Source organism: Notolabrus celidotus, chromosome 4 (assembly GCF_009762535.1).
Source record: "Notolabrus celidotus isolate fNotCel1 chromosome 4, fNotCel1.pri, whole genome shotgun sequence".
NCBI lineage: Eukaryota > Metazoa > Chordata > Actinopteri > Labriformes > Labridae > Notolabrus > Notolabrus celidotus.
This window is the reverse complement of record NC_048275.1, coordinates 16,574,135-16,601,165: the sequence shown is the minus strand read 5'-3', so window position 1 is coordinate 16,601,165 and position 27,031 is coordinate 16,574,135. Positions and strand designations below refer to the sequence as shown.

Sequence of the window (27,031 nt, the reverse complement as noted above, 5' to 3'; positions counted from 1 at the left end):
CTTCTAGCTACCAGGTATTAGAAGAGAGCTAAAACTGTTTTTCTTCTTTTGAAGCTTCAACTTCTTTTTAAAAAAAATCAGTTTCAGAAATAAAATCTTAAGCTCCAAATAGTATGAAAGTATGAACAGTTTATCATACTTTGTGCTACTTTGTCTTTGTCTTACTTTGCTTTTGCTAGCTTTTTGCTAGCTTTTTTCATTTAATGCTTCCACTTGTGTAACTCTGTTAGACCTGTAAAAAGATTTCCTCTCTTAAACTCATTGAAGTTTTCCTTTAATCTTTCATTTTATTTTAACAAGGTTAACTCAGAGATAGTTTTAATTTCTTTTTAATTTTAAGTTGTAGCATAAAGGACTATCTTATCTTATCATATCTTGTTCGAACCAAGCGGCTACCTCCGGTCTCAAACTATGACGCCCATGCGGAAGTGTTATAAACTGCAATTCATCGAAAATCCGCTTGAGGCTGGCTGCAGAAACACCGGAAACCACATAGACACCAATTCAAAAAAGACGATATTTGCAGCATTAATAAAACATGTTTACAGCCTGGTTCAAAAAACGGCTTCGGTCTACATATCTAATTTCTCTATCGGCACACACTGTACGGAAGGTGAATTTTTTTCTTACTTGACGCTTCAGAAGATTTTAAGATTATGAGTTTTTGCCCATTTAAGGACACGATTGACTTGACTCCCGGATGGGAACACATAGCTTTTGCCCGGGAGGCTCAAACTCCGCCTCTTTACGTCACAATATGCCTGGTTGAGTTCCGCATTTCCAATATGGCTGCCGCCGTCGATTGGCTTTAAAGCAGCACTCAGAAACAGATGGGTGACGTCACGGATACTACGTCCATTGTTTATACAGTCTATGATTGAACGCTAGCAACAGCACTATGTTCTTGTTATTGTTATTGTTAGCATTTAAAGATTCCCTCCAGACTCAACAACCTGGACTGAGTCACCACCAGGACACTAAACAGGCCAATGGAATTTCCCACACATTAAGCAAATACTTGGATTTAGTCAGAAAAATAGTGCTGAATATGTCCTGAAAACCCCATGAGCTGTTGTGCTGTGTTGTCACAACTTTCCCTACACATTAAATGAGGTATAAATTATAGTAACATGACAAAACTTCATCAGTTTTTCTTAATTTTTAAAGACACAAGTGTGCTCAAACTGCAACAAAGTTCTTTCCATTGTGTTCAGACTCACAACAATAGGACTGATTTTAGCACGACACCACAGGGCTGTGAGGAAGCTTCATTATCATACCTGACAACCATTATGTTAAATGCTCTCAGATGGTGGCACACACACGCACACACACAGCTAGCTAACACCATGATCAATGCCAGTAGGCCTGTGTGTTTGTGAGCATGTTTATACACAATGTTGTCTACAATTGTGCATGTGGAGGAGGAATGAATGCATGTCATCAAGCAAAATCTACCCGAGAGGTTTTTTTTTATGACAGGACAAGCATCTGTTTGCTGTGTTGTCCTGGGATCAGTCCTAAACCTGACGCTCCTACACACAACCACTTCCAGTGTCCAGCTGCAGCTTGGAAAAAATAACTCCAAAAGTGTCCTGTTTATTCTCTAGGAGACAGGTTGGATAAGACCAAGAGACAGAAAGAGCTACAGGGTGATTAATGATCACGATATCTGAATGACTTCCTGATTTTTAGTCATTGTTGGCATTATCTCACCGGGAAAGTTGATTCAAATCCAGAGTTAAAAAGGTTCAAGATAACTCAACAGATACTTATGTATCATTTCCTCTAGAAGCTTTGTGCTTTGTAATAAGATTATCTTTTACAACATTCTGCTTATAATCCTTTTGGCTCTATTTGACACTTTTCCTAGTGCTCATCTTTTGTGTTAACCTGAATTTTTAAATGTAATACCAAGCCACTGCTCTGATTCTGCCTTGTTATTACTACTTGTATAGGTATAGTAGGAATCTGATATAATACTTTAGCTCTTAAATTGTTCTCTGCACTGTGTACGAGTGTCATCCTCTGCCAACTATGTAGGTTCTCTTTAATGCCAGACCTCTCTCTCCTCAGGTAGCTGTAACACATCTAAAAACAGCCTTAAATGCAGGTCAAGATTAAGATTAACACTAATTTAAGTGTGCCAGATATCTCACCTTTCCAGCAGCATCAGGCGAAGCCCTTTTCTGTAGGAGGAGACTGGCCACCTCCATCTTGCCGTACTTTGCTGCCACATGCAGGGGGCTGAACCCTTTCTGTTGAGCATAAAATAAGAAACTCAAAAAAAGACAGTGAGAAGTTAGAGAGGAATAAGAAGAGAGAGGGGAAGCAAGGAGATGGGTATCCAAACAGGAAGAGAATATTTGTGTTGTTTAGGGGCAGCCTGTGCCTGTCTGGGGTCAAGTTCTCCACAACAACATAGTCTCTCACTACTTATAAAGAAGCAATGATGGTTTGCATTTTTGATTTAAACTAATAAAGGATGTCTGGGAAGCTTAAACTTAGTTTATTTTGGTAGAACTGAAAAACCATGATGCTCATTAACCCACTGTAGGCCTGTTTAGTTCTACTTTCCCCTTTATATGGAATAAACATCAGCTCCAACTTCTCTTTGGGAAACATTTGACACATGATGTTATTGTAGAAAGAGTTTAACTTTGTTACAACTGATTTGTATCTATTGAAAATAACACACTGATAAGGATGATGAGTGACTCCTTTAGTTATAACGGTGCATGACTCCCAGACTGTGTAAAAGTATGTGAAGCCTTGAGAGACTCATCTAAAGGCCCTTACATCCTCATGTATTCCAGATCTATATTTGGCTGTTGTATAATGTGATCATGTTAATCTTTGCTTCCTTCCTGTGTGTATGTGAAGATATTTAAAGACATTAGGTCATATTTTCCAGAGGAATGTGGGACTCCCACAGATTCCAATTCCACACTCTGCAACACATGACCTCTATTGTGTGATTGGTTCAGCCTGTTTTCACACAGTTAAAAGGATCATTTTGAAGACATCAGGTTCATGGCTACAGGAGTAAGCTTACAGTGTTGCAAATGTGGGTACTTTAGTGAAATATAATTTCAACTGTAAAATTTAATCGCTTCTACCCTGCATTTCCTCTGTTACTAGATGATGTTAATTCATAGTACCACTGACGTAGGAGATGTCCCAAAAGATGCCATGTGTGTATGAGAGAGAGTTAAAGAGAGAGAGCGCTGGCACCATGGGGTTTACCCTTCATTAATCTGTTCCACTGAGTTAGGTCACCTTCACAGAAAGCCCCCAGCAACACACATTACATACACACATTATACACACGTGTACAATCTGACATCCCATAAAGTCGATCCCACGTCTCTTTTTGACTTTGATGTGCTTTTAAATATGCTGAACCATCATCACTAAAACTTGATGTTATCAATGCACGGTTGACTTCCTGTATCAAAGAACTATCCTGAGGTGAAATTAATAGCTTTAAATTACTAGGCCAACACTGTGAAGTGAATGTGTGAACACTGTAAAAAATGATGAAATGGCGTTAAAGCATGTTTGATCATTGTATGCTGGGGAGTATGAAGGCTTCTCCATATTTAATTTGCCACAAATCTAATAAATAAACATGAATAACAGCACCATGGATGTTGCTTCTTTAAACAGAGAGTGGTGCCCACTAGTGGTGATAAATAGCATTGAAATATTGAGGTTAGTTTCCTCAGACTTGGGTTTATGTGTTCCTATAAATGTGATGTCATAGAATTGATTTTGAAATCCTTTTACGTTTTTTTAGTAAAGCTCTACATGATCCCAATCCTCCATACTTCACAGCTTTTATTTTGTTTTATGTTTCTGCCGGATCACTTAGGTCCTCCACTACCTCTCTTTGAAATGAGCCTCCTGTGTCCTACACAAGCACAGGTGAGAGAAGCTTTTATTCATATGCCCCTAAACAACAGAACTCACTGCACCTGAATATCAAAATAAGAAGCTCTCTGGGTATTTTGAAAAGGAGACTAAAGAACTATATTTTTTTAATGTGGCTTTTAATTTGGAGCTGGATTAGAAAGATAATTCAAGAAAATGTCATAACATTTGTATCATTGTTTATACAATTTTTTTAAAGGTATTTTTTGTCTCTTTCAGCTGTAGTAATTTTAAATCATCTATGTACTCTTTTATTATTAAAATGTATTCCCTTGTTCTTTCTTGTTGTAGTCTTTTCATTTTAAATCTGCCTGTTTCTTTCTTGCTTGTAAGTATAATAAGTGCCATATAATTAAACTTGAAGTGAGTCATCTTAGAGTAACAAAGACATCAGACTGTACTACTTCATGCATCCTAAAAACACCACCTTAGTGGAGGAGGAGAGCGACGCTCCATTCTCCAGCAGCATGGCAGCAACATCCTGGTGTCCTTCCCGGGAAGCCAGGTGTAGGGGGGTGTAGCCTGAGGTGGTGGCAGCGTTGGCAGAGGCGCCGCACTGCAGCAGCTGTTGTACGATGTCGACTTTGCCCAGCCGACTGGAGATGTGCAACGCTGTCTGGTCATCCTGCACAGACGATAAAAGTGACTTCTGGCTCAGTATTTTACCTTTTGTTCCTCTCCATGCCACAGTGACTGATAATGAGACTCAGTTCAGTGTTCTCACCTTGGACTTGGTTTCCACCTTGGCTCCGTTCTTGAGCAGGTATCGGACTACGTCTGCCTGGCCTGCCCTCGCTGCCATATGTAGAGCTGTCTCACCTCGCTGGGAGTCACACAGAAATAGTCATCAGTGGGATTTTTTCATGCAAAGAGATGTGGGATTTCAGGGGCCCTTTTATTGTAAAAACCTCTGAGATGAGACATTTGACACAATCCACTCACCACATTTGTTGTGTTGGGTGATGCTCCGTGGTGCATAAGTGCATGAACAATGTTCTCATGGCCCATGAAGGCTGCCACATGGATCGGCGTTAGGCCAGACTGAGAAAAACAAACATGATAATTTTCAGCATTCATCAAACTTTAGCGAGCTTTCAAGAACTGTCAAAGAAATTAAGACAAGCACTTCTAAAAGCCAAGGCACAGTGTATTTAACAGTGCAGCTCAGAGTAGTTAAAAGTCAGCACAGATTAAAGAAACCACTTCTGGTGCCAAGTGCTAAAAGGTAGAGTCAATCAGTCAAGAGTAAATGTGGATCAGTGTGTAGTCTTACCTCAGTGACGGCCTGGATAGACGCTCCATGTTTAAGCAGCAGCTCCATCACTTTCACTCTGTTCTTCTTGCAGGCAATGTGAAGCGGAGTGAAACCATTCTGCACACAGAAAGACAGAAAAATAAACTCTCAGTGATAAAAGTCACGTCTTTCAGCATCTTTTCAGTAGGAGATAAACTCAGCGGTTGCAAAACATCTGTGACTCTCACAAGGGTTAGCAAATAGTCTGCAGAGAAATTTGGGTGACAGAAAATGTCAGTGAGAAATTCCGTGTGTGAGGAGATGTTGTATCACCCAATTCTTCTTCCGCGTCTTTATTCTTAGAAAGTGTCTTTTTGTGTGTCTCTGTTAGTTTTAAATCTAGACCTCAAAACTTTCCTGCATCATATATCAAGTTGTGCTACTTTCAGTTGAGCGTTGTACCACTTTTTATCAATCATGTCTGAGCAGCAAGAGCCTACAAGCAAAAACTACACATCAAAAATCTGAACGTGACATTCAATTTGAGAGACAGGACACTTTACTGAGGTAAACTCTTTCTGGGTTGATATTTTGTAATATAATTTGATTTGATGAACATTTTACTCCATGCTTTTGTCTAATACAACAATGTCAAAGCTCTGTGTCCATTCTTATTTCCTCACCAGAGCCTTGGCATTGGGGTTGGCCTTCTTGTCCACGATGAGCTTTGCCACCTTATAGTGACCACAGTGAGCAGCAACGTGCAGCGCCGTCAGGTAGTCGTTAGTGACGTCGTCCACCGGCACGTCGTGCTGGAGCAGGAGCTGGACGCAGTTCAGGTGGTCCCCCTGAGTTGCCATGTGGAGCGGAGACAGACCGTTCTACGGTGGGAGGGAGATAGGGAAAGAAAGAGAGAGAGAGAGGAGAGAGGGAGAAAAAGAGAGAGAGACAAACACACACGCAGACGAACACATAGACAGATGGACAGACAGACAGTAAGTTAGGGCGTGGCCATGTGCTGCACAGACAGACTGTGAAGGAAGTTGTTGAGAAGATTACAGGAGCATTGTTATAACGAGGTCATTACAACAATGTCTATTTTGTTACACTGGTCGTCCTGCGCGGTCAAACTGTAGGGCTACGCAGCGGAGACAGGCTGTTCTGGAGAGGTCGCACACACGTTATGGAGACAATGCGACAACACTACAGCAACAACAACAGGCCTGCTATCTGATTGGTTAACAGCTACGAGCTTTTAGTCAGGATAGTTTCTACAAACGTGTTGTGAGCAATGTTGTAACTCATGTATGTCCTGTTTGAAAGGAAGTGTGATCTATTTGATTCTGTTTTATAAAAACTGAAATATAAAAAACATGTGACTTGTGTTTGTGCCCTTTCATGTCCTATTCTGAGCTAAGCAGCATCTCCTAAAATGATTGTCCCAGTAGCTACCTTGGTCTTGGACAGGAAAGGAGCTCCTCGGTCGAGTAGGATTTCTACCACCTGCTCATGCCCGCTCCTTGCGCCACAGTGAAGAGGCGTCAGCCCATCCTGAAGAGAAGAAGAAAGACAGCAAAGGTGTTAAAAATTACAGAAGACTAATGATCATCCTTTCTTTTCTTTCTACACATGGTGAAAATCAATATTTAGAGGGGAAATAATGTGTTTTGCAGTGGTGTTGCATCTTTATTTACATACAAAGACACAGCTAGACCTATTTGTAAGTGCGGATTTATAAGTTGAGTTTGTTATGATTTAGGACTGTATTCATTGAAAATGATTGATGTATTTGGTGAGGTTGTTGAAGCAAATTGATATGCTTTAACAACTCTTTTTTTTAAGTTATATTTTGGGGTATTTTTGCCTTTATTTGATAGGACGGCTGAAGAGAGACAGGGAGCAGAAAGCAGGGGAAAGACGTGCAACCAATGGTCGAGGCTGTGCTTCCAACCAGCTATTGCTGCGATGAGGACTATAGCCTCTGTATATGGGGCGTGTACTGAAACCGCCATGCCAACCAGCGCCCCTAATGACTCTTTTGTAATAGTAAATTATGAGCTTGGTTTGACATAAAGCAAATCGCTGAATGAAATGAGCATGCAGAATTGAGTTACTAAGAGACAGACCTCACACTGAGAGGAAATACTTAAATTCAAGTGAAAAAAAATGCAGGAAACACATGGACTAAGGACCTTTTATGGAGTTTTTCAACAAAACCTGCACTTCACTGATCTGCATGCATAAAAGAGAACAGGGACTATTTTCAGGACTGTAGGAGACAGAAACTTAAGGCTAATATACTGCAGCTGATGACTTCCTCTTTATTCCACAATCCAGTGCTACCAGGATGAAAAAGTCAGCCTATCAGCCTCATACATGCCACATAAAAAAGACACATGAAGAGTTCATTTGCAAAAACAGTTAACTCACTTTTGAAAAATCCAAAAAATGTTTCAAAAAACATATTTTTTTCTAATACTAGCTTTTGGTATGATCAATCAACTGAGGTTGGGTGGCTTTGAATAAGTCAAAGTGACTTTACTAATCAGAGATATCTTGAAAATGTAACTTTATTAGGAATCTATATAAAAAAAGAATTGTATTTTTTTAAAAATGTATAAAAACAGAGTTATCTGTTTTTGCAAATTAACTCTTCACATGTTCCTTATCTCTGATTTCTGATTACTGATTTCTGTTGTTTTGTAAGGAGAACTGGATTTGAGCTCTCACCTTGGTCTTTGCATCGATTTTGGACCCTCTGTCCAGCAACAACTTGACCATGTTGCTGTTTCCCCGTTTTGACGCCACATGAAGAGGTGTGATGTCATTCTAAACAAAACAAAAACAAAACTTTTGTCATCATTCAGCTATGACACAATGTTATTTTCATTCACAAAAAGCTCACATCATGTTTGCACATTTTAAAGTCTAAGAGAAAATGTGTATTTAATCATTAGATATGAAACATGTAATGATATACAGTAAAACGATTATAATGCTCTCATTTGTGGTTGCCTAAAACCAACTACCCTGCTTATTGAGGAGACACAGCCTTTTATTATCAAGTTGTAAAACAGTTTAGTTTAATGCCATCTCTCTGCTCTGCTGTAGTGGGACTCTGGGATCTAACCTGTAATCAGTGTCAAAAAGCACAGCAAACACAAACCCTCCTCCACACACTCCATTATATAATTATAGGACACTGTTGACTCTGGATGGCAAATGTCTGAAGTGTAAAACAAACACATTTTAACGGATCCCATTCTTACATTTCAATGTAAATATCAACGTAAATAAGCGGCAAACCTGCTCTTCTCATGATATCAAACATTTCTTACTGAGTTTGAAGCCTTGTGAAGTGATGCGCCTCTAATGAACGCTCAGAGACAAATCAACGGTAATACTCACACTGTTGTTTACTTTGTTTTAGGAGAGCAGGGATTATTGTTCCTAATGCCCACTAGAAACAAACGATAATGATGCCAAGTGCTAATTGCCATTGTTTACAGTTTCAGTGCACTAACAGCAAATTGAATTAGGTCGCCAACTTCTCTCCATTACACCCTGATAAATTCATAATATGAAGAAGAGTATTCTCAACCCATTCATCCCCTATTTGAAAACAAAATCATATTACACCATATCTGTTCTGTGTCCTATATTCATGATCTTATCTCAATTATCTCAGTTTTGGGTGACTTAACACACATATCTTTGGAGATTTTTTCCAGTTTAACTCCATATCCTTCAGAACTTCTAGAAAAAATTTACTCCAGTGAGAAAAAAAGCTTCCCTCTGAAATCGTATATTCTCTAAATCTCCTTCTGACGTTTGACTCTTTTTGAATATCAAAACAAAGAAAAGATCCCACTGGAAAAAAATGCCCCTCCAAAAACAAGAAAAATAACTTATTTCAAGGTACTTTTACCTTGAAAAAAGAAAAAAATCTGCCAATAGAACAAGTGAAAATTTGCTTAGTAAGATTTTTTAGAATAAGACGTAATATTTAGAAAACTGTGATCTTAAAATTAGCAGGGAAAACTTATTTTAAACAATATTTTACCAGTATTTTAAAGCGTAGTGTCTCAGAATAAGCCAGGAATGCTAACAATTAATATTTTTTCACTCAAAAAAATATGTTATCTCAAAACTAGGTGTTTCATTGTGTGCATGTAGTTTGAGTATGTATATTTTTATCTGATTTAGAAGAAACAGTGCCTGAAAACTTTTCTTTCTTTCTTTTATCAATGGAGCTGTTTTTTTATAGATTCTCCAATAAAATGCATTTACTGAAATCAGTAATGTTTGTCTTAAATCAAGATTATCTATCTTCTATAAATAAGATCTCAGCTGGAAAAATGTATGAAATGTAAAATAAACCTTGTTTCTTCTAAATTACAACTCAAAACAAGATCATTTCAAGATTGTTTGACTTAACAAGATATTTAAGATGCACTGTCTTAAAACAAGTCCCTCTATCTTGCTCAAATGTTACTTGTTAAGTAAATGTATCTTACATCAAGTGGGATAAGACATTTTGACTAAAAATGAGACAATTTCACTTGGTAAGATTTTGAGTTATTGCAGTTCATTTAGCCAAACGCAGCAGCATAGACTCATAATGATATGTCTGCATGGTGGCCAAGGTTTTTCATATGTATTACACGCAGGACAGTTGAATTATATTCTTTAAATTGCTTTTATTTTCAATCCTATATGATAAACATCTTTTCTCTTCTGATAAGTCAAAATATCTGAGGCCTAATGGGATCATAAACCTGAGGAGTCTGGGTGAAAGCAAGGTAACAAGTCAGAATCTAAACTTAGCATGTGTTTTCATTATACAATATAAACCTTCCTTCTTGTTTACCCTCAGTACATGTAGTACCCCTCCCAAACAGCAGAGGGCAGAATAAACTCACCCGAGCCATGAAGTCAACGGCAGCCCCTCTGTTCAGCAGTAGCGTTGCCACATTTATGTTTCCATAATGAGCGGCAATGTGGAGCGGAGTGAAACCACTCTGAGGATTGGAGAAAGCCAGATACACACACAAACAAACACACACACACATACACACATTTCATTACAAACTATTTAAAATAACTCCTTTTCTATTCAGATCAGACCTTGGGCTTTACAGAACTCTAAACACAGCTATGGTTGACAAACAGTCACACTCTATCAGACGAGGACACACACTACTTTACATTGTTACACTACGACTTGACTTTCCTCATAGTGGAAGAGGAAGCACCTTACATGAAGCATCGAACATGGACCAAGAGTGTGCTGAGAACTGAAGGGGGATCAGATTCAGACCTTTCATGTGCCTCATATGCTACTAAGAATAAAAGTCGTTACACTGTGAAACTATGCAAAGAAACTCTCTTAAGATCTAAGAGTGAATATATAACTCAAGTTTGATGGACTCCATTTAAAAGTAATCACTGGTAATCTCTGTATATGTCAAGTGTGCAAAATTACCCTACAAATAAGCCTAATATCTTTTTGTTAACATCTTGGATTAAAGTAATTTCCTGGGAAAACTCCTGGCTTAGAGAGGAACAGCTGTGAAAGCAAAAGAAGGACACTGGAAACCATCTGTCCAATGACTGAATGAATCTCATATCAAGCAATTTAATTATTAGAATCCCAATGTCAAACAACCAAAACTCCAGCACAGAGCAGGTGTCTCTGATATCCTCTCTGCTACGTCTCAACCAAAAACATCACAAACATGAACAATTCATTTACACTTAAACCTTAAAATAACGTAAACACAAACCAAACTGCCAGAATGTGTCTTCATATAATCAGTCTACGGACCAACAGCTCATGTGCTGTGTATAACTTCCTGCTTCTGTCTTCCAGCTTCTAATACAAATGTTGTTTACCACGATGCAGGACCTCGGTTCAACAGAGCCATTTTTGGATGATCATACCAGATAAACTGGTCAGCCTGCCAAAGCCAGAAACAATGCCAACCAAAACAGACCAACACACACACACACACACACACACACACACACACACACACACACACACACACACACACACACACACACACACACACACACACACACGCTGAGTGTGGCCTGGCTTTGGTGTGACGAAGGGGCCCTTGTTCCCCTTGTAAGCAGAGTTGAAGTTGCTTGTTGTTTTGGTCACATGCCAAATGCTAGGTGCAAGAGTTAAAGGATTAGAGGTTCTAGAATCTACAGAGACAATCTAACCTACATCCACAGAGCTGTTTTTAATGCTGAAGGCTGGGTTCCTTCACATGTTAAAGGGGATTTGGTTGCCATGCAGGTTATGGACAAACCGTTGCTTTTCAATGAATGATAACCACATTTCATGCTAACACAGGTTATCATGTTAATCAGTTTCATGGACGGACTGTGTCACATTGAGACGTTTTGTCAACATTTGCAAAAAAAAATTGCCAAAAAGAACAGCCGTAGCTTTAGCTTTGGACACCATGAAACTATTAGTACCAAGCATTAAAACCTCGATACCCAAGCCTCCAGCCTCAGGATTTCCTAAATCAGAATTAGTGACACATGCGCTACTCTGACTTCCTCTAAGACTACAGATATCCACTACATGAATGAAGCAATGCAGAGGAGGATGAGAGTTAAAATGGAAGAAAAGGGGAGGTGATACAGGGCTGCAGAAACACTACTGCATCAAGTCAGGGGCACTGAAGTGTTTGTTGTTGTTGTTTTCAGAAATTTCATGACTTGCAAATGGAGAGACTACATAATGTACAGAGTAGAGGTGTACCTCTGTTGTTCTATTCACCATCATCTACAGAGTCAGCCAAGAGAGGAGAGAACGGGCAGTTAGTGAGCAAAAAAAAAAAAAAGAACAGAAAACTGCCTCCACTGATAGGAAGTGGAGAAGAGAGAGGGGAGAAGGAGCTCAGTACAAATAAAAGAAGGTTAAAATAAAGAAGATTTAAAGTCTAGGAGAGATATGAATCAAAAACATGCAAAAGGTACGTCTGCTCCTTTCCCCTTTTTTACAAGAAAGAGCATCCAAACCATGTTCAACAAAAAAAAGGAAAGAAATGCAGCAAGTAACAAAAACTGACATCAGTAATAAAGAAAACAGGTGAAAGATCAAAGAATCACTGAGATTGAAAAAAGTTAAAAAAGTAGCAAAATTGAAGATCCACCGCCAGCATCAGAGGCTGCATCAGTGTCGTCTCTCACCTTAGACTCCACGTCAGCGTTGTGGTCATTCTGTAGTAGCAGGGCCGCGGCCTTGGTGTCGTCCTTGCGGGCAGCGATGTGCAGGGCAGGTAATCGTACCTTGCCCTTTGTATCGTTCTCCAAAAGCAAGGAGACCACCTGGTCATGGCCCTGCTGGAGCGCCACTGCCAGAGGGGTGAAGCCATCCTGAGGGATGTGGGGGGGGAAAGAGAGAGAGATGTCAGTGTGGCTGGACGGAAAATTAAATAAACAGGTTATAGAGAGATGGAGCTCTTATAGTGCATTTCAATAAGCTTTTATTTGTATCAAGGAAAGGGGAGAGCAATGCAAGACCACTGGCCCCACATAAGTTCTTAAATATGTCTTACTAGAGATTGTATATCTCTGCCAGCAGGTTTTCATCCCTGGTTATCAGGTATAGACAGTTTATCCCGGCTCTCAGGGTCCCATATGGATGTTCAAACTACGCTTTTTCATCTGTATGACAAAAAAGGCTTAAGACCAGCTCTTTCCTCATTCCAGGGACCATTTTTCACTCAGCCAGAAGCAGGAAGTAACATTTGTTTTCTTTATTTCTAATCCGTACTCAAACTTCTTTTATCACTCAGGCCATCAAACTACTGAGCACAAATGATGACTTGGTAGTTGAAGCATTTTCCTGTTCACTTTGATGACTGATGATGGTTTGTGATTGGATGTATTCCTGTATTCCTGTTTTTTGTTTCTGATTCTATGTGCCAATGTTTTTCTCTCTGTCATAAGGTTTTAACTGGCTGTGAAATTTGTTTCACAGCCAGTTAAAACCTTAAACTTAAAGGCAACCTTGATATTTTCTATAACAGCAGAAGTTTTGTTTTGCTGCGAAAACCATTCCTGAGGCCAAAAAATGAACTTGTGATGTAAATGGTGGTTCAATATGTTAGAATTGTTTCTACTATCAAATTTCTTGTTTTAGTTTTGGGTGGTTCTTTGAGGGATCTTGAAGATATGTATACTTGAAACAGAAAACTTTAGAATTCAGCCTTGTAACCATCTTATCTGATTGGAGCTTTGAGAACGCTGCTGCCAGAGTTCTAACAAGGAAAAAGAAAACTCATCACATAACCTCTCTTCTTAAAACTCTGCACTGGCTCCCTGTTTCTTTTAGAATTGATTTTAAAGTTATTTTACTTGTTTTTTTAAAGCTCTTAACAGCCTTGCTCCTCCATACATCACTGATCTCCTGTCATTCTATGCTCCAACCCGATCACTGAGGTCCTTGAATGCTTCCCTTTTAAATGTTCCTCGTGTGCCTCACACAAGCTTTCTGTTTTTACGCCCCCAAACTGTGGAACTCTCTGCCTCTGGACATTTAAACGGCGAGCTCTCTGGGTGTTTTTAAAAGTAAACTTAAGACTTACCTTTTTAATCTAGCTTTTAATTTGGAGCAATTTATTGTTAGCCCTGGACTGCATTATTACTCTTATTATTTTCATAATTTTTATTATTATTTTCACTATTATTATTTGAATCATTGCTTTAACATCTTATTTAATTAATTATTTATCTATTTATTTCTTGTATTTTTCTGATCTTGTTAACGCTAACTTATTTTTAACTTTCTTTCCACTTTCCATTGATTTTATTTTATTTTTAAGTATTTTATTTATAATCCTGCCTTTTATAATTTTACCATTGCTTGTCTGTTATTCTGTGAAGCATTTTGGGCTGCATGTTTTTATGTATGAAAGGTGCTATATAAATAAAGTTGAGTTGAGTTGAGAACAGTAAATCTTAACCAACCAGGCCATTCGTCAAACAGATGTCGATGTAACTAAACATTTCCAGCCTCCTCACCATATAGGACACTAATGTACGTTACATAATGAGAGGATGAGCTGGAAGAGGCTCAAGTCTCTCTCCCACACACATCACAGCTATGATACATAATTCAGCTGAGAGCTCACCCTTCACACTGTACGTTTGAGCGTGTTTGCACGGAGAGGAGTTAGTGTACAAGCATTCATATATCATCTCAACATTATATTTATGTGTCCGTGTGGATATATAGAAAGATAATCTATGTGTATGAAAGGCCTAAAAGGTATCTTGTGTGCTTGCACGTAGCTGATGGATGTAAACAAGCAGAATGTAGACTGGCTGGGGTTTTCCATTAGCTCCATCAGCTCCTTATCTCCATATGTGCACATGCTTGTGTGTGTACGTGCTGTGACTCTTAGGTGCGTGTGTATGTTCGGGTTCCACAGGCTGAGCAACGTAAATCAGAGCAGTAACAGCAGCAGCCGTGGAGGAGAGGCAGCGAGCGGAGCGGACCTCATCTGTGAGCCACTCAAGGTCACTCTGCCTCCTCCACCAGCATACCCTACCAATCAATGAAGCTCTGCCCAGTCCCCTCATGAAGAGACCGGGTGGGAGGAGGGAGGAAGGGAGGAAGGGGAGAGGGGGAGGGGAAGTGGGGGGGCAGGCAGAGGCAGAGGAGGATGATGGGAAGACAGAATGAGAATGTGAGACAGAGAGAATGAGAAACAGACACAGAGATGGGTGAGGGAAGAAAGGACAGAGAGAGAGTGGGAAACATACAGAGATGGAGAGCAGAGTGAGCAGAGTGGGGATGGGGTGTAGAGGGAGGAAAGGAAACAAGAGGAGGAGAGGAGGAGAGGAGATGAAGGTGGTTAGTACAACAGATGTAAAGACCATACATGACTGAGGCAGAGAAAATTCATGGACACATACAACAAGGGTGTGACTGTAGAGGGGTGAACACAGGCTTGACACGTACACACATACACACTTACACTCGCACATACTGTTACAGTACCTCAGTGGCCATACTCTGGCTGGCGCTGTTCTCCAGAAGGAACCGTACCACCTCAAGGTGGTTCTCCTGGGCTGCCATGTACAGAGGGGTGAAGCCATTCTGCACACAAACAAACACATTGAAAATTTAACAAGTTAAACAAGGGAAGATTGAACATTGTTGCTGCTAAATGATTTAAAATAAATAATAGTTTTCTTGTAGCAAGGTCATGTAGATAAGGTGATTTTACAGTTGGCTCACCGCAGTGTATTTTCTCAATTTTACGTAAAAACTGCACAGAATGTAATCTGAAGTGTTCCAATATGCATTTTTCCTTAATTTGATAGGAAACAGGAAACATGGAGGACAAAGCATGTAGATGGCATGCACTTAAAGGTCATCTGTTGAGCCAGGGCTGGTGCAGTGAGACCTCTGTGTTACAGGCACCTGCTTTACCAACTGGGCTAGACCTCTAATATCAGCCTTGTGCCTTAAGATATTCTTTGTTATGTTATTTAAATATTGAGAGTAAATAAGATTCCCATCGATAAAAAATAAATGCTACATCTGAAAGACTCATCTGTTGCAGTTACATCAGTATTTTCTATTTCAGGGTTTGATAAGAACAAAGAATAAGATCAGTACTTGAAAGCTCTCCTGTCACCTTGATCTGAGATAGTTAAACGTAAAATGCAAGGACAGCAGCTTCCTGGAGAGGCAGAGGCCTAGTTGGCACTAAGCCAGACTGTGTCAATGAGGATGTTTCCTCTGAGAGATTCCCTCAGTGTTAGTGACTTCATGATACAGTAGCGTCAGAAGTAATGTGAACATCACAGGTTTCAGGGTGAATGAAGTTGCCCCAGGTACTAAATGTACAATAGATGACCATGTGTGTGTGTTGAGTGTGTCCCACCTGAGATTGTGCGTTGACATTGGCTCCATTATTGACCAGCTCTTTGACGACTTCCGTTTGGCCAGCCAGTGAGGCTATGTGCAGAGCAGTGTTTCCTTTCTGGATTACATGAAACAACCAGAGGAATGTGTGTTAAGCTCTGCTCCACCTGTCCCACTGTAGTACTTATGTGTGTGTGTGTATGTGTGTGTGGACTGTACATATCCATGTCAGTATAATGTGCCCTAGTGAAACCCCTCACGCCAACCACACTCCTGGCGTTCTCACTCTGGCATCCCCCTGCCTGCTCTGCCAACAATGTGTCACTTCCGATACTCTGCGTAGCACACATAAATGAGTCCCTGCTGAGCCTCGGCCGTAAATAAAACTACAGGAGGCTTTTTATGAACCTGAGCAGGTCCTAGTGCAGGCAAAGACGACCCCCAGCCTGCCTCTTGACCACGTGATACTGGTCTACGAAACTCACATCTAGTGCTGTTGCACAATAGCGGACGCCAGTCACATGTTCTTGATACTGTAGCTGGGATATCAGGTAGGCATTCCTGCAGAGGCACAGGGCAGATTGATAAAGAGAGAGGAGACTGTTTGCTAAATAAAGACAACAGCGTCTGTGCTTGAATGAAGCTACAAGGACTATGGTAAGATGAATTTGAACATTAGTTCTTTTCTGTAGGATGGTCTCCATCAAAGACACCTACCGACTCCAGTACAGACTCACACACATCTGAATTGAATTAGAAGTGGTATGTTCCCGCTTTAGCTTTGCTGTCACTCTTTTTGTATACCAGAACACAAAAAGTGAGGGTTTGCTGACAGCAATATTTAGTCAACTTCATGTTATTATTCAACAACTGAACTGAACTAAACTGAACTGAGTGAATGTCTAACAAATGCAACTCTTCGTATCACTTCACAGACAGTCTGACAACCCATTCATTAATTAACAAGCGCTCAATGACAACGTCTTTTCTTCTGTGTTCACAGCTAAAGAAAAACGACAATAACATCAGCAAAATCTGCTCTACAAGACCACAAATACAACTTTTCTGCGAACAGTTGAAGTAGACAGTAAGGTTTGATATTCTAGTAGCTGTTAATGTACACACTCCATCCCGGAACCAACACACTCCATCCCGGAACCTAAGCTGTGGACCTTCGGGGACAGAGCCTTCAGTGTGGCAGCCCCTACTTTGTGGAACTCTCTCCCTCCCGACATCCACAGCGACACTTTTAAGAAAGCAGTTAAAACGCACCTTTTCCTCAAGGCCTTTCCCCATTAGATATCACCACCTACCCCCAAGACCCCCTACCTGACCCTGTGAAGCGACCTTGGGTTTCTTGAAAGGCGCTATATAAATATAAGTTATTATTATTATTATCATTAGCCTTGGGCTGCTAGCACCAAAAAATTGGTGAACTCGCTCTTTCCACCAATCAAAACTTCCAGGTTTCTTTCTCATTTTCAGACTCTCTTAGTCTTGAGCAAGGTGTCTTAAAGTGACATCACCCAAACCATCCCTTGTCAACCCAAAAGCATTTCCACTCAATGTAATTCAGGCAGCGATATCATTTCCCAAAATACATGTGGGTGAAAAATCTTAATGAGCTGAATGTCATTTTTAACAGATCAGGTTGGACTATGAACACCTCTCCAGCCAAGATAGTTTAATATCAAAGTTTCTCCTACAGTTACAAACTGATCATTAATACTGAAATGAACACCTCTCTGACAGGCTCAACATTGCAAGCTTCCAAAGTGTTGCTTTGTTTACAGCGCTGCTAAGAGGCTAATGAGCCGGGTACAAGGCCTGCTGTTTAAATCTCCAGCAACTAGAGCAGCATTACACGATGAACTTAAACAAAGCCTGATGTTTTACTAGATCTATGTATCCTCGACAGCACAGCCTCCCTGATTGTCTCCATTGGCTGCATAAAGAAGAAATCGCAGACTTTTGGGGTGCAGGCAGTAGATTCCCAAGATCTCAAACTATTCCCCAAATAACCTGGGGTCACAAAAGTGAGACGCTTTAATTGGGGTAGATTTTCTCCTTGATCTTGAATATTTCATCTTGCCCTGTGTTTATGTCAGCATTAGGCACGTGGCCTGTGGCAGAGAGGCTGAACCAGACAACTAAATAGGAGTGGAAGCCTTCTGGGCTCAAATCAGAATATTTTTTTCAGTGGCTTTCCCTCTCAACTTTTCGCTCCAGAGTAAGGATGCTTCAAAGGAAGAGACTCTCCCCTGATGGATAATAAAAGCCTGAGATAAAACATAACACTACTACTGCTCCTGATTTGGCCTACCTTGATCCTTCCCACAAGTATATCCAACAAAAACACTCTGCTGTAATTGCGCTGACTGCCTTTTGCTTCCTTCTGACATACATTTTGTTTTTCTTGCTTAATTTTCTCCCTCTCCCCCAGCAGCAATCCCCACAGCTATCATTAAATATTGATCCAATAACAAGCCCTAACAAAGGCTGCACACTTACAGTAGTGGCACTGCAGCTGCATCGTGTTTAACACTACAGTGTAGGCAGGTTTTTGTGCTGGATCCAAATATAGTCCAGCTGAGCAGTGATGGGTGGCGGGGGTGAATCTTACCTTTGTGGCTGCATCCACCGCGGCTTCGAGCTTTAGTAGCTCGGCAACAACCTCTACATGCCCCTCTTTGGAGGCTAAATGGAGAGCGTTTAGACCATTCTGAGGAGAGAACAGATTAAGCATCTCATGCAGTAGGATATACCATGAGTTAAGGATTTGTTGTGTTAAATGGATGGGTTAAATTCATGAAATATTCAGTCTAGAGGATGACCCTGCTTGTTAATATTTATAGCAGAATAACATGACCTTCTTTAGGAGGTTAAACACTCACAAGGAGACTACAGTTTTTGCTAAGGAGCATACCTGGTTGCAGATGTTGATGTCAACCCCAGTCTTGAGGTAGTCGAGGACCTTTTCGAGGTTTCCCGCCCGGGCTGCTCGCAGGTAACTGGCATTACTGTCAGACTAGAGAGGAAGAAAATACAGAGAGAGGGAGGGAGAAGAAGAAGAGAGGGGTGAGTATGTCAAGTGAGACTCTGGCAACATCCTTGTAGTACAAAAAAATGACTTTAGTGTCATCTTTAGGCACATAGGAGACCTTGAGCATATGCAAATGCTGAAATGTTACCGTACCAGGTAGAACTCTGTCATAATTTCTCAGAAATCCTCAAACATCTGAGCAGATAGTCAAACACAGCCAACATCCACACATACAGTAGATCCATCGTCCCCAAAAAATCAATATAAACAGCTGAATGCTAAAACTTCTCCAAAAGTGAATCCATGAGAAAGCTAGCAGAGCCGCAGCACATCACCCCAACAATTTACGTCATCCTCCGTCATCTGTCAGATCCCAAAGGACTGCTACTCCAAGCTTTGTTCAATCCAAATGTCCCTGATTCCCAAATGTTGGAAGTTCAGTGACCGGGTGGTCCTTCCAGCTGCCTTTAGAGACCTCCTCTCCTCCACAAACATCTCCTCTGAATACAACAGTCTGTGTCGCTGTGCTACGAGAAGCAGAGTGCTCTCTATTCTGCTGGGCTGTCCTTTACATCACTACAGAAATAGGGCTTTGCACACCAAAATAAAATGATGAGGCAAGCATGTTTTGGCTCCTATAATGAATGCAGTGTGTATGTGAGTGCTTGTGTGTACTAGAGGAGGAGAATAGAAAGAGGGGGAGGCATTGACAGAAGGATAAGACAAAGAAAAAGAGAGGGAGGTTGTGTTTCTTCAGTGCGTCCATGTTTGCTCCTAAGACATTTGGTTTGACATGAAATGACATAAAGCAAACTCTGCACATTTTGTTTTTGCTTCTTCGCGGCAGAGTGTTTTGTAAAATCAGCAGTGGAGCGGGAAGCTGTGACACGCTGCTGCGTAATAGCAGCTCAAAAACTAAATTCCCCTGAATTATCAAAAGCCCAGACCTGCTATTTTTAGACCAGCGACCAAAGACTCTTAGGATAAACTCAGCAGGGCAAAAACGGTATGAGCACTTATCCAACATTGTCCCCTGCACCTCCCCCTCACCATGCTTTTCCAGAAATAACTCTGACGAACATGGAGGCATCTGACCCATAGCCAAAATGTGAGACATCCAGAATCAGATTGTTCCTGTGATAAACAGTGAGAGGAAAATATTTGCGACTGTGTGTGCTCATAAAGCATGTGCAGACAAACAAAATAATGGCAGATCAAGCAGTGTGGACTGGAAACCGAGTCATTTCCTGCCTATACAAGAGACCATTAAGCTGCAGATCATATCTCTGCATCCAATCATCCAACATCTAGAAAACTCTTCTTCCTTTTTCCATCCCCCCCCCCCCGACCCCCGGAGAGCAGTTTGACAGCACTGAAGCGCTAATGATGGTTCTGTTCTTGTGGCCTTGAGAAAAGTCAAGCTACAACAAAGTGTGTCACTGGCACAGTGCCTGAACCTGCATGAATATGAGCCATGGGTCAAGAACAATAACAAGTAATATACAACCACTACCTTGGGTGGAGACATCATAAAAGTTGAAGATCATTTACCAAGAATGAGATTGATGTAAGCAATCACTGTGAGTGGCAGCTGCCAGAGAGAGTCATTAATATGACACGGCTGCAGTGTGTAGTGAAATGTGCTACTGACTGTGACAACTCAGAAACACTGACTGCATTGTATTAGACTTCAGGGGCAAATAGCAGCAGAAGTCCATGGCTCATTGATAGGATTTTAGCAGTTATTAGCTGCTTGTGTATTTGATTGTCTATCATTCTGGAAATCAACAAGAAGAAAATACCAACTTATCTCTATTTCTACAGCAATGATAGAAAACTAATAAGACGATTAGAAAGATTCAGAAAGGATTCCGAGTCAAAAAAACTCTGTACATCAAATGATGTAAAACAGATAGGATTCACAGACTGTTCTCCACTAGTTAGTCTCTGAGCTTGAGAAGAAGCAAGTTTGATGATGATAAAGAAGAAGATGATGATGATGATGATGATGAAGACGTTGTAAAATAACACTTTGACTCAAAACCCAAAAGTTCCCTGTTAACTCAGCATCACACTTCAAAAATGTAACACAAGGAGACTCCCTCTGCAAATCAATGGTGTATAATATGCTCCATCAGCACAATACAATAAGGTACGATACGATACGATACGATACGATACGATACGATACGGTACGGTACGGTACGATATGGTACGATTCGGTACAATGCATTGCGTTACGATACAGTACGGTACGGTACGGTGCGGTATGGTATGGTAAGGTACGTTACGATACGGTACGATACAGTATGATACGATACGATACAATACAATACGGTACGATACAATAAGTTTTGATATGATACATTACGATAAAGTACGATACGTTACGATACAATACAATACGGTACGGTACGTTACGATACAATACGATACGGTACGGTGCGGTACGATACGATACGATACGGTACAATATGATGGCCCACACATGGTCCGCGATAATGATAAAATATATTATAATACATAATATCCACATACAGCGATTATGTGAAAGTTGATGAACTGCAGGACAGTCATGAGGTTATACATAAATATATCTGATTACCTGAAGAATAAAAAATGCCCCTGAAATGTGAAGATCAGGATTAATGTCATCAGCCCCAAAGTGAAGAGTCATGAAGTAGTGATGCAGGGAGTCAAATCAATAGGGAAATCTGTCTAAAGAGCCCAATCATTTTTAAACTGAAATAACGTTATTTGGTGCCAGAGATATGATTATTGTATCCCGTGAGTCAAGACGATAATATATTGCCATATTGATATTTTGTACCACTCCAACTAAATATAAGATGGTATTGACATGATGCATGAGGACAAATTAACAAATGTTGCTTTGAGAGGTGAAAATGAAGTCTCACTGATGAGAAAACATCCAGAGATACCAAGAAAGATTGACTGTCAGGCATTCAATTTTTCAAATTTCTACATTAACTTACATTTTATAAACTCTTTTTTCTTTTCATGTATCTGCACCTTATCATAGCTGGGTTTGAGTAATACTATTGGACTTTTTAATTTTGCCCCTTAAATGTTGTCTTTGTAAAATAAAGATATATCCAAATCTAGAAAGACACTTTTATAACAAGTCTCATATGGCAGTTAAATGCACTGAAAGACATGAACCAGTATTCCTGTATGTTTCTGGGTGAAATCTGTGGTATAACTTTCTTTTGTTTCCCACTGTAGTATTTTCTCTCTGGTAGAGCTCTTTGGTCAGAACCTGTTATTTTTATAATGTGCTCTAAAAAAGATTTTACCTTACTCTCTGCCCCACTTTACGCCAGACTCCAGCTTCAACATGATCTTAATATTTCGCTCAGAACATCACCATCAGTCCTAGCTTCACCATCAATTATTAATGTCATAGTTTTCCCACATAATAAAATATCCATGCAGCATGTGTTTCCAAGTCTGCATGCTGGTACACATCAGAGCAGTTGTCGTGTGTCTTACATAACCAACGTGTCCTTTTTATGTGCCAAGCTGTGTGGAGCATGAACTATGTGACCCATGACTCTCTGAGCTTAGTTGTCACCTTTTGGTTTGACCATTTTAAAACCTCATGGAGATACACAGGTCACAAAGACAGAATATTTACAGCATAAAGTGGTATATAAGTGAAAGAAAATTATTTAATACAGTAGTTAAACATTGACACAACTCCTAAAGAAACAAACCTTTAAATTTGACATGTCCCTTTCAAGGGGTTACCAATTTTTAAATACCCCTCTCTGCCTCTCCCTCAGCCCTAGCTTAAGTGCCTACAGATTAAGTAGTCTTCATAAGTCACTCTTCATCGCTCTCGCTGGTTTATCCCTTAATGCCTGCAGTGAACACCAGTGACCAACATGTCCGAGCCTCCATCCACATCCCATCTACGTCCAGCATGAGGGATCTTGAAGTCTTTGTGAATGAAGCATTACACGGGACGGGGCAAGAGATTAGTAAGAGAAATATCATTAAGCCTCCACAGATCAGAGGTTCAAAGAAAATGGGGCCATTAAAGACTAGGGTAAGCCTGAAGGAAAGCATTAATATAATGTAGAATTGAAGGGACAGGATGAGAGAGAGAGAGAGAGAGAGAGAGAGAGAGAGAGAGAGAGAGAGAGAGAGAGAGAGAGAGAGAGAGAGAGAGAGAGAGAGAGAGAGAGAGAGAGAGAAAAGCTCAGAATTCTATCATTCCCAGTTACAGAGCTACAGAGCCACAGAAAGAGCTAATTTACCGGTAAACTACAGTAAGAATGGATATAAACCATTAAACCTTTGAGGATAACCAGCCCATTCAAGATTAAAGACAAAGCCTACAATAGCTGAGTGATAATTTTGAAGTGACACTAGTATTTAAGGTTTACAAAACACTCTAAAGACTTCCCCCAGAGTTGTTACCTTGATGCTGCAGGCCTTCAGGGAGTTAGATGCAAAAATGAAATTTCTCCTGTTCTCTGGTGATCTGTGTACTACTAGGACTGTTATCAGCTATGAGTTTGTATCAGCTGATTTGGTATTGCTACCAATCTAGTATGCTACTGTGCAGGTCTGTACAAAAAGAAGGATGACGTGTAAGCTCCCAAAGAGAGAAGCCAAAACATTTGAAGCTCCCTCTTACTAACTGGCAGCATTCATAAATAAATCCCGCCTCCTCCATGTAAACAGACGGGACATGAAACATCAAACTATAAAATCAAATCACACTCTAAGTAGATTTTTCTCAAACATGATTCCTGCCATTAACCCTCCTGTTATGTTTGTTTCTCAGTAACAGCAATAATGTTCCTGGGTCAATTTGACCCGGGGCATATTCAATTATCCAGGTGTCAGAACCCCAAAAACTGTTTTTAATGTATATTGGAAAGACCTAAATATAAATACAATAGTTTTACAAGACAGATTTTTGTTTATTTTATTTTACATTTTTTATTTTTATGAAGTGATGTTGATAAATTAACATGAGACACTTCTTCTGTCACATGCTGCCCAGGTTTTTATGCTGTATTTAGCTACTTTGGAAGGCATATATTTCCTAAAATGGACTTTAAAAAGGGTCAATTTGACCCGTAACATAACAGGAGGGTTAAAGTATGCTCTTCTTATGCTGATGTATTAACAAATATTCATTCCTCTGAGAAGTTTTGTTTTAATTAGAGATATGATGCAATAAATAAAAATAGGTATAATGTAATGATTGACAGCTCTGTCCGGTGTGTTTGTACTGGAGTATAGAAGGAACCTCACAAATACAAACATTGCAGTCAATGAACTTTCCATAGCCATGATAAAACCAACACAAGACGCTGATTGGCTTGAGGTTGTGTCTGCAGCTTCACCAGCCAACAGGAGCCAGCCTCAAGCGGATCCTCAATTAACTGCAGTTTTTAACACTTCCGCATTAGACTCATATTTTAGACCGGAGCTTGCCGCTTGGTTAGAAATTACATCTAAAGAGGTGTTTGAGTATATGGTGTGTTCACCGTGGAAAAGCGACATAGAAAGACCATATATGATTGAGGAGTGCTGCTGTCTCAAAATGACTTGTAAAAAAGAGATTGAGTGATGTCACTATTAAACCTTATTTAAACAGTACTAAAATGGTACATGTTGTCTAATTGTGATGTCAAACAGACGCAAGGCAGACAGGCTTTTGAGGGGCTCAGCTCAGTCTTTGGCTGTTTGAGTTGTGATTCATGATGTTTAGAGCTGCAGAGCATTTGTCTTCATTTGTGCTGAATCTGTACTTGGCACTTTTTCCTCTCATGACATCAACGCAATGTTAGTGTAGATGGATTGAGGATATTTGGTCGTATAAAGACTGATAACCCCGGGCTGCCAGACTGTGATGATGTCAGTTTGGCACTCGCACCTGGAGCATGTCACACGCAAACTTGTTCAGAATTTGATGCTACATTGAAGTCTAAAAATGCAAATGCAATGTACATGTTTGACAATTCCTCACTTCAAACACATCCTGGCAAAAAAAAAAGTGCACTTAGATACAGACACACATATTAATATCATTGCTGTTGGCTCTAGGTGGAGCAGAGCCAGACCAGCAGTGGCTGTATTGTTTCACTTTATCCCCTTCTCTCCTGACAGCACAAAACCCACTGAGCTCCACAGCTCTACCAGCACAAAGACAGAGACATCCAGTGGCAGACCTCAACACTCAGTGGTGCCAAAGAGCCTCACCCCTTCATCCACAGCATCCATGTCTCTTGTCTAGAAACTGTAAAACTTCACCAGATCCCCTGTCTGCTACATCTCTCATAGTATCCTGCCTTTTTTTTTCTCTCACGGCTAAATTTAGCAAAGATATTGATGGATAAAAGCCCTACTTCACCGTCTCATGCTCATGCTAGGAAATCGTTATAAAGGCTGGAAGAGATATGGATGAAACGGATGTTATTGGCAGTACAATGAATGGTACTCAATAGCAGCAGTCTTTACATCTCAGAGCCTCTTCAAATATCAAATGTACAAGATGTTCTTCGTTCAGCTCATCCATATTTGCTCTGCATCTCTCAGGACTGTAAATATTGAACACTGATATCTAAAGCATCAACATCCCTCTGAAACAGCTTTGATTGTATTTGTGTTGCAGGCAGAATGAACCACAAATTTCAGGAGCACAGCAACACAAATAAGAGACAAGTGGTTCAATGCATCTTGTCTCTTAATGGCCACTTAGACAAATGATTGTTAGAGGCAGCACAAGTTTCTAAATGAATGAAGAGTGAGCATGTCAGTAAATCACTTCCTGGATCTATAAAGTGTTTCAAGTCTGAACAGATTACAACAATTGAATGTTTGTCACAGGGTTTTGCAGTGAAAGGAAACTTAAAAGAGACAGAAATGACCTCACACCACAGTATTCACTGTAATTCTGAAACAGACTTGATTGTAATGTGATCTAGTTTGACAGTTTGAGTGTCTGATAAATGTCCTTTTGTTGTGTTTTTGGCTGGGGAACAGATACAAAAATAAATTGACAAAAATCAACATACTACAACTTTAAAGCCACATGATGAGGCAAACATTGAATTCATTCAACAATTTTGGTGACTCTTATGCCTAATCTGCATGAAGGCAGGGATTTTTTAAATTTCAGCCTTTTCTGTGTTTTGGCCTTTCATACACACGCAAACAGAGTTTTAAGTTTTCAAAAATGCCATCCAAGGAAGAGATTTTTTAAAACTTTGTTTTGTCTGTTAACAGCAATAACAAAGTTTTGGAAGACGCTGACGTCATCACCTCAACTTGAGCATAGCGGTTGTTGTGTGCCAGATTGGTAGGCAACCAACATATGTCTGCTCAGTACTTAGTTAAGTTGTATGTTTAAAGGGAATCTTGACTGTCATTTGTCACTGTATCACAGTGTTTTGTATGGAGACAGCTCTTGTTATAACTTTAGTTTAATTTAGTTCTTCTTTTTGTTTGGTCTTTTTATTTATTTAGTTTTGTTTAATTGTTAGTTATACTATAGTTAACTTTATGTTACTCTCTGGTTGGTTTCTAGTTGATGTTCGCTTCCATTCATAAGTTTTGGCTTTCGTAACGTTTAATTAATTTTTTTCCTTTTGCTTTAGTTCCTTAGTTTTTTTTTTTTTTCATTTGAGTTTGTTGTTTATAATTTCCATTGAGTATTAGGTCATTTGGTTATTTTCTTCAATTTGTGTTGAAGGATTTACTTTGGGTCAGGCAAGGGTGAAAGCGTAGTTTTATAACTCCCAGGAGGCAGGTTGGATTTTAAGAAGTTGGAAAGAAACAACTTTATTCATTGATCACTTTTCCTTTATATGTTTATTAGGAGAGAGAGAAATCTATAAAGCCCTAAAGCTTTAATGCACTACTCTCAACTTTA

General features: G+C 39.9%; 1 protein-coding gene across 1 annotated transcript in view; it reads right to left on the bottom strand.

The window, feature by feature from the left end:
* Positions 1–27,031, bottom strand: part of LOC117811075 (ankyrin-3-like) — a 122,658-nt gene that overhangs the window by 55,175 nt on the left and 40,452 nt on the right. Inside the window, exons 2-15 of the mRNA XM_034681109.1 lie at positions 19,000–19,101; positions 18,697–18,795; positions 16,093–16,191; positions 15,201–15,299; positions 12,383–12,568; positions 10,090–10,188; positions 7,898–7,996; positions 6,620–6,718; positions 5,851–6,048; positions 5,207–5,305; positions 4,876–4,974; positions 4,658–4,756; positions 4,361–4,558; positions 2,160–2,258 (exon numbers count right to left, since the gene is read on the bottom strand). Coding sequence (XP_034537000.1) covers positions 2,160–2,258; positions 4,361–4,558; positions 4,658–4,756; positions 4,876–4,974; positions 5,207–5,305; positions 5,851–6,048; positions 6,620–6,718; positions 7,898–7,996; positions 10,090–10,188; positions 12,383–12,568; positions 15,201–15,299; positions 16,093–16,191; positions 18,697–18,795; positions 19,000–19,101 — 1,674 coding nt within the window. The remainder of the gene's footprint in view (positions 1–2,159; positions 2,259–4,360; positions 4,559–4,657; positions 4,757–4,875; positions 4,975–5,206; positions 5,306–5,850; positions 6,049–6,619; positions 6,719–7,897; positions 7,997–10,089; positions 10,189–12,382; positions 12,569–15,200; positions 15,300–16,092; positions 16,192–18,696; positions 18,796–18,999; positions 19,102–27,031) is intronic.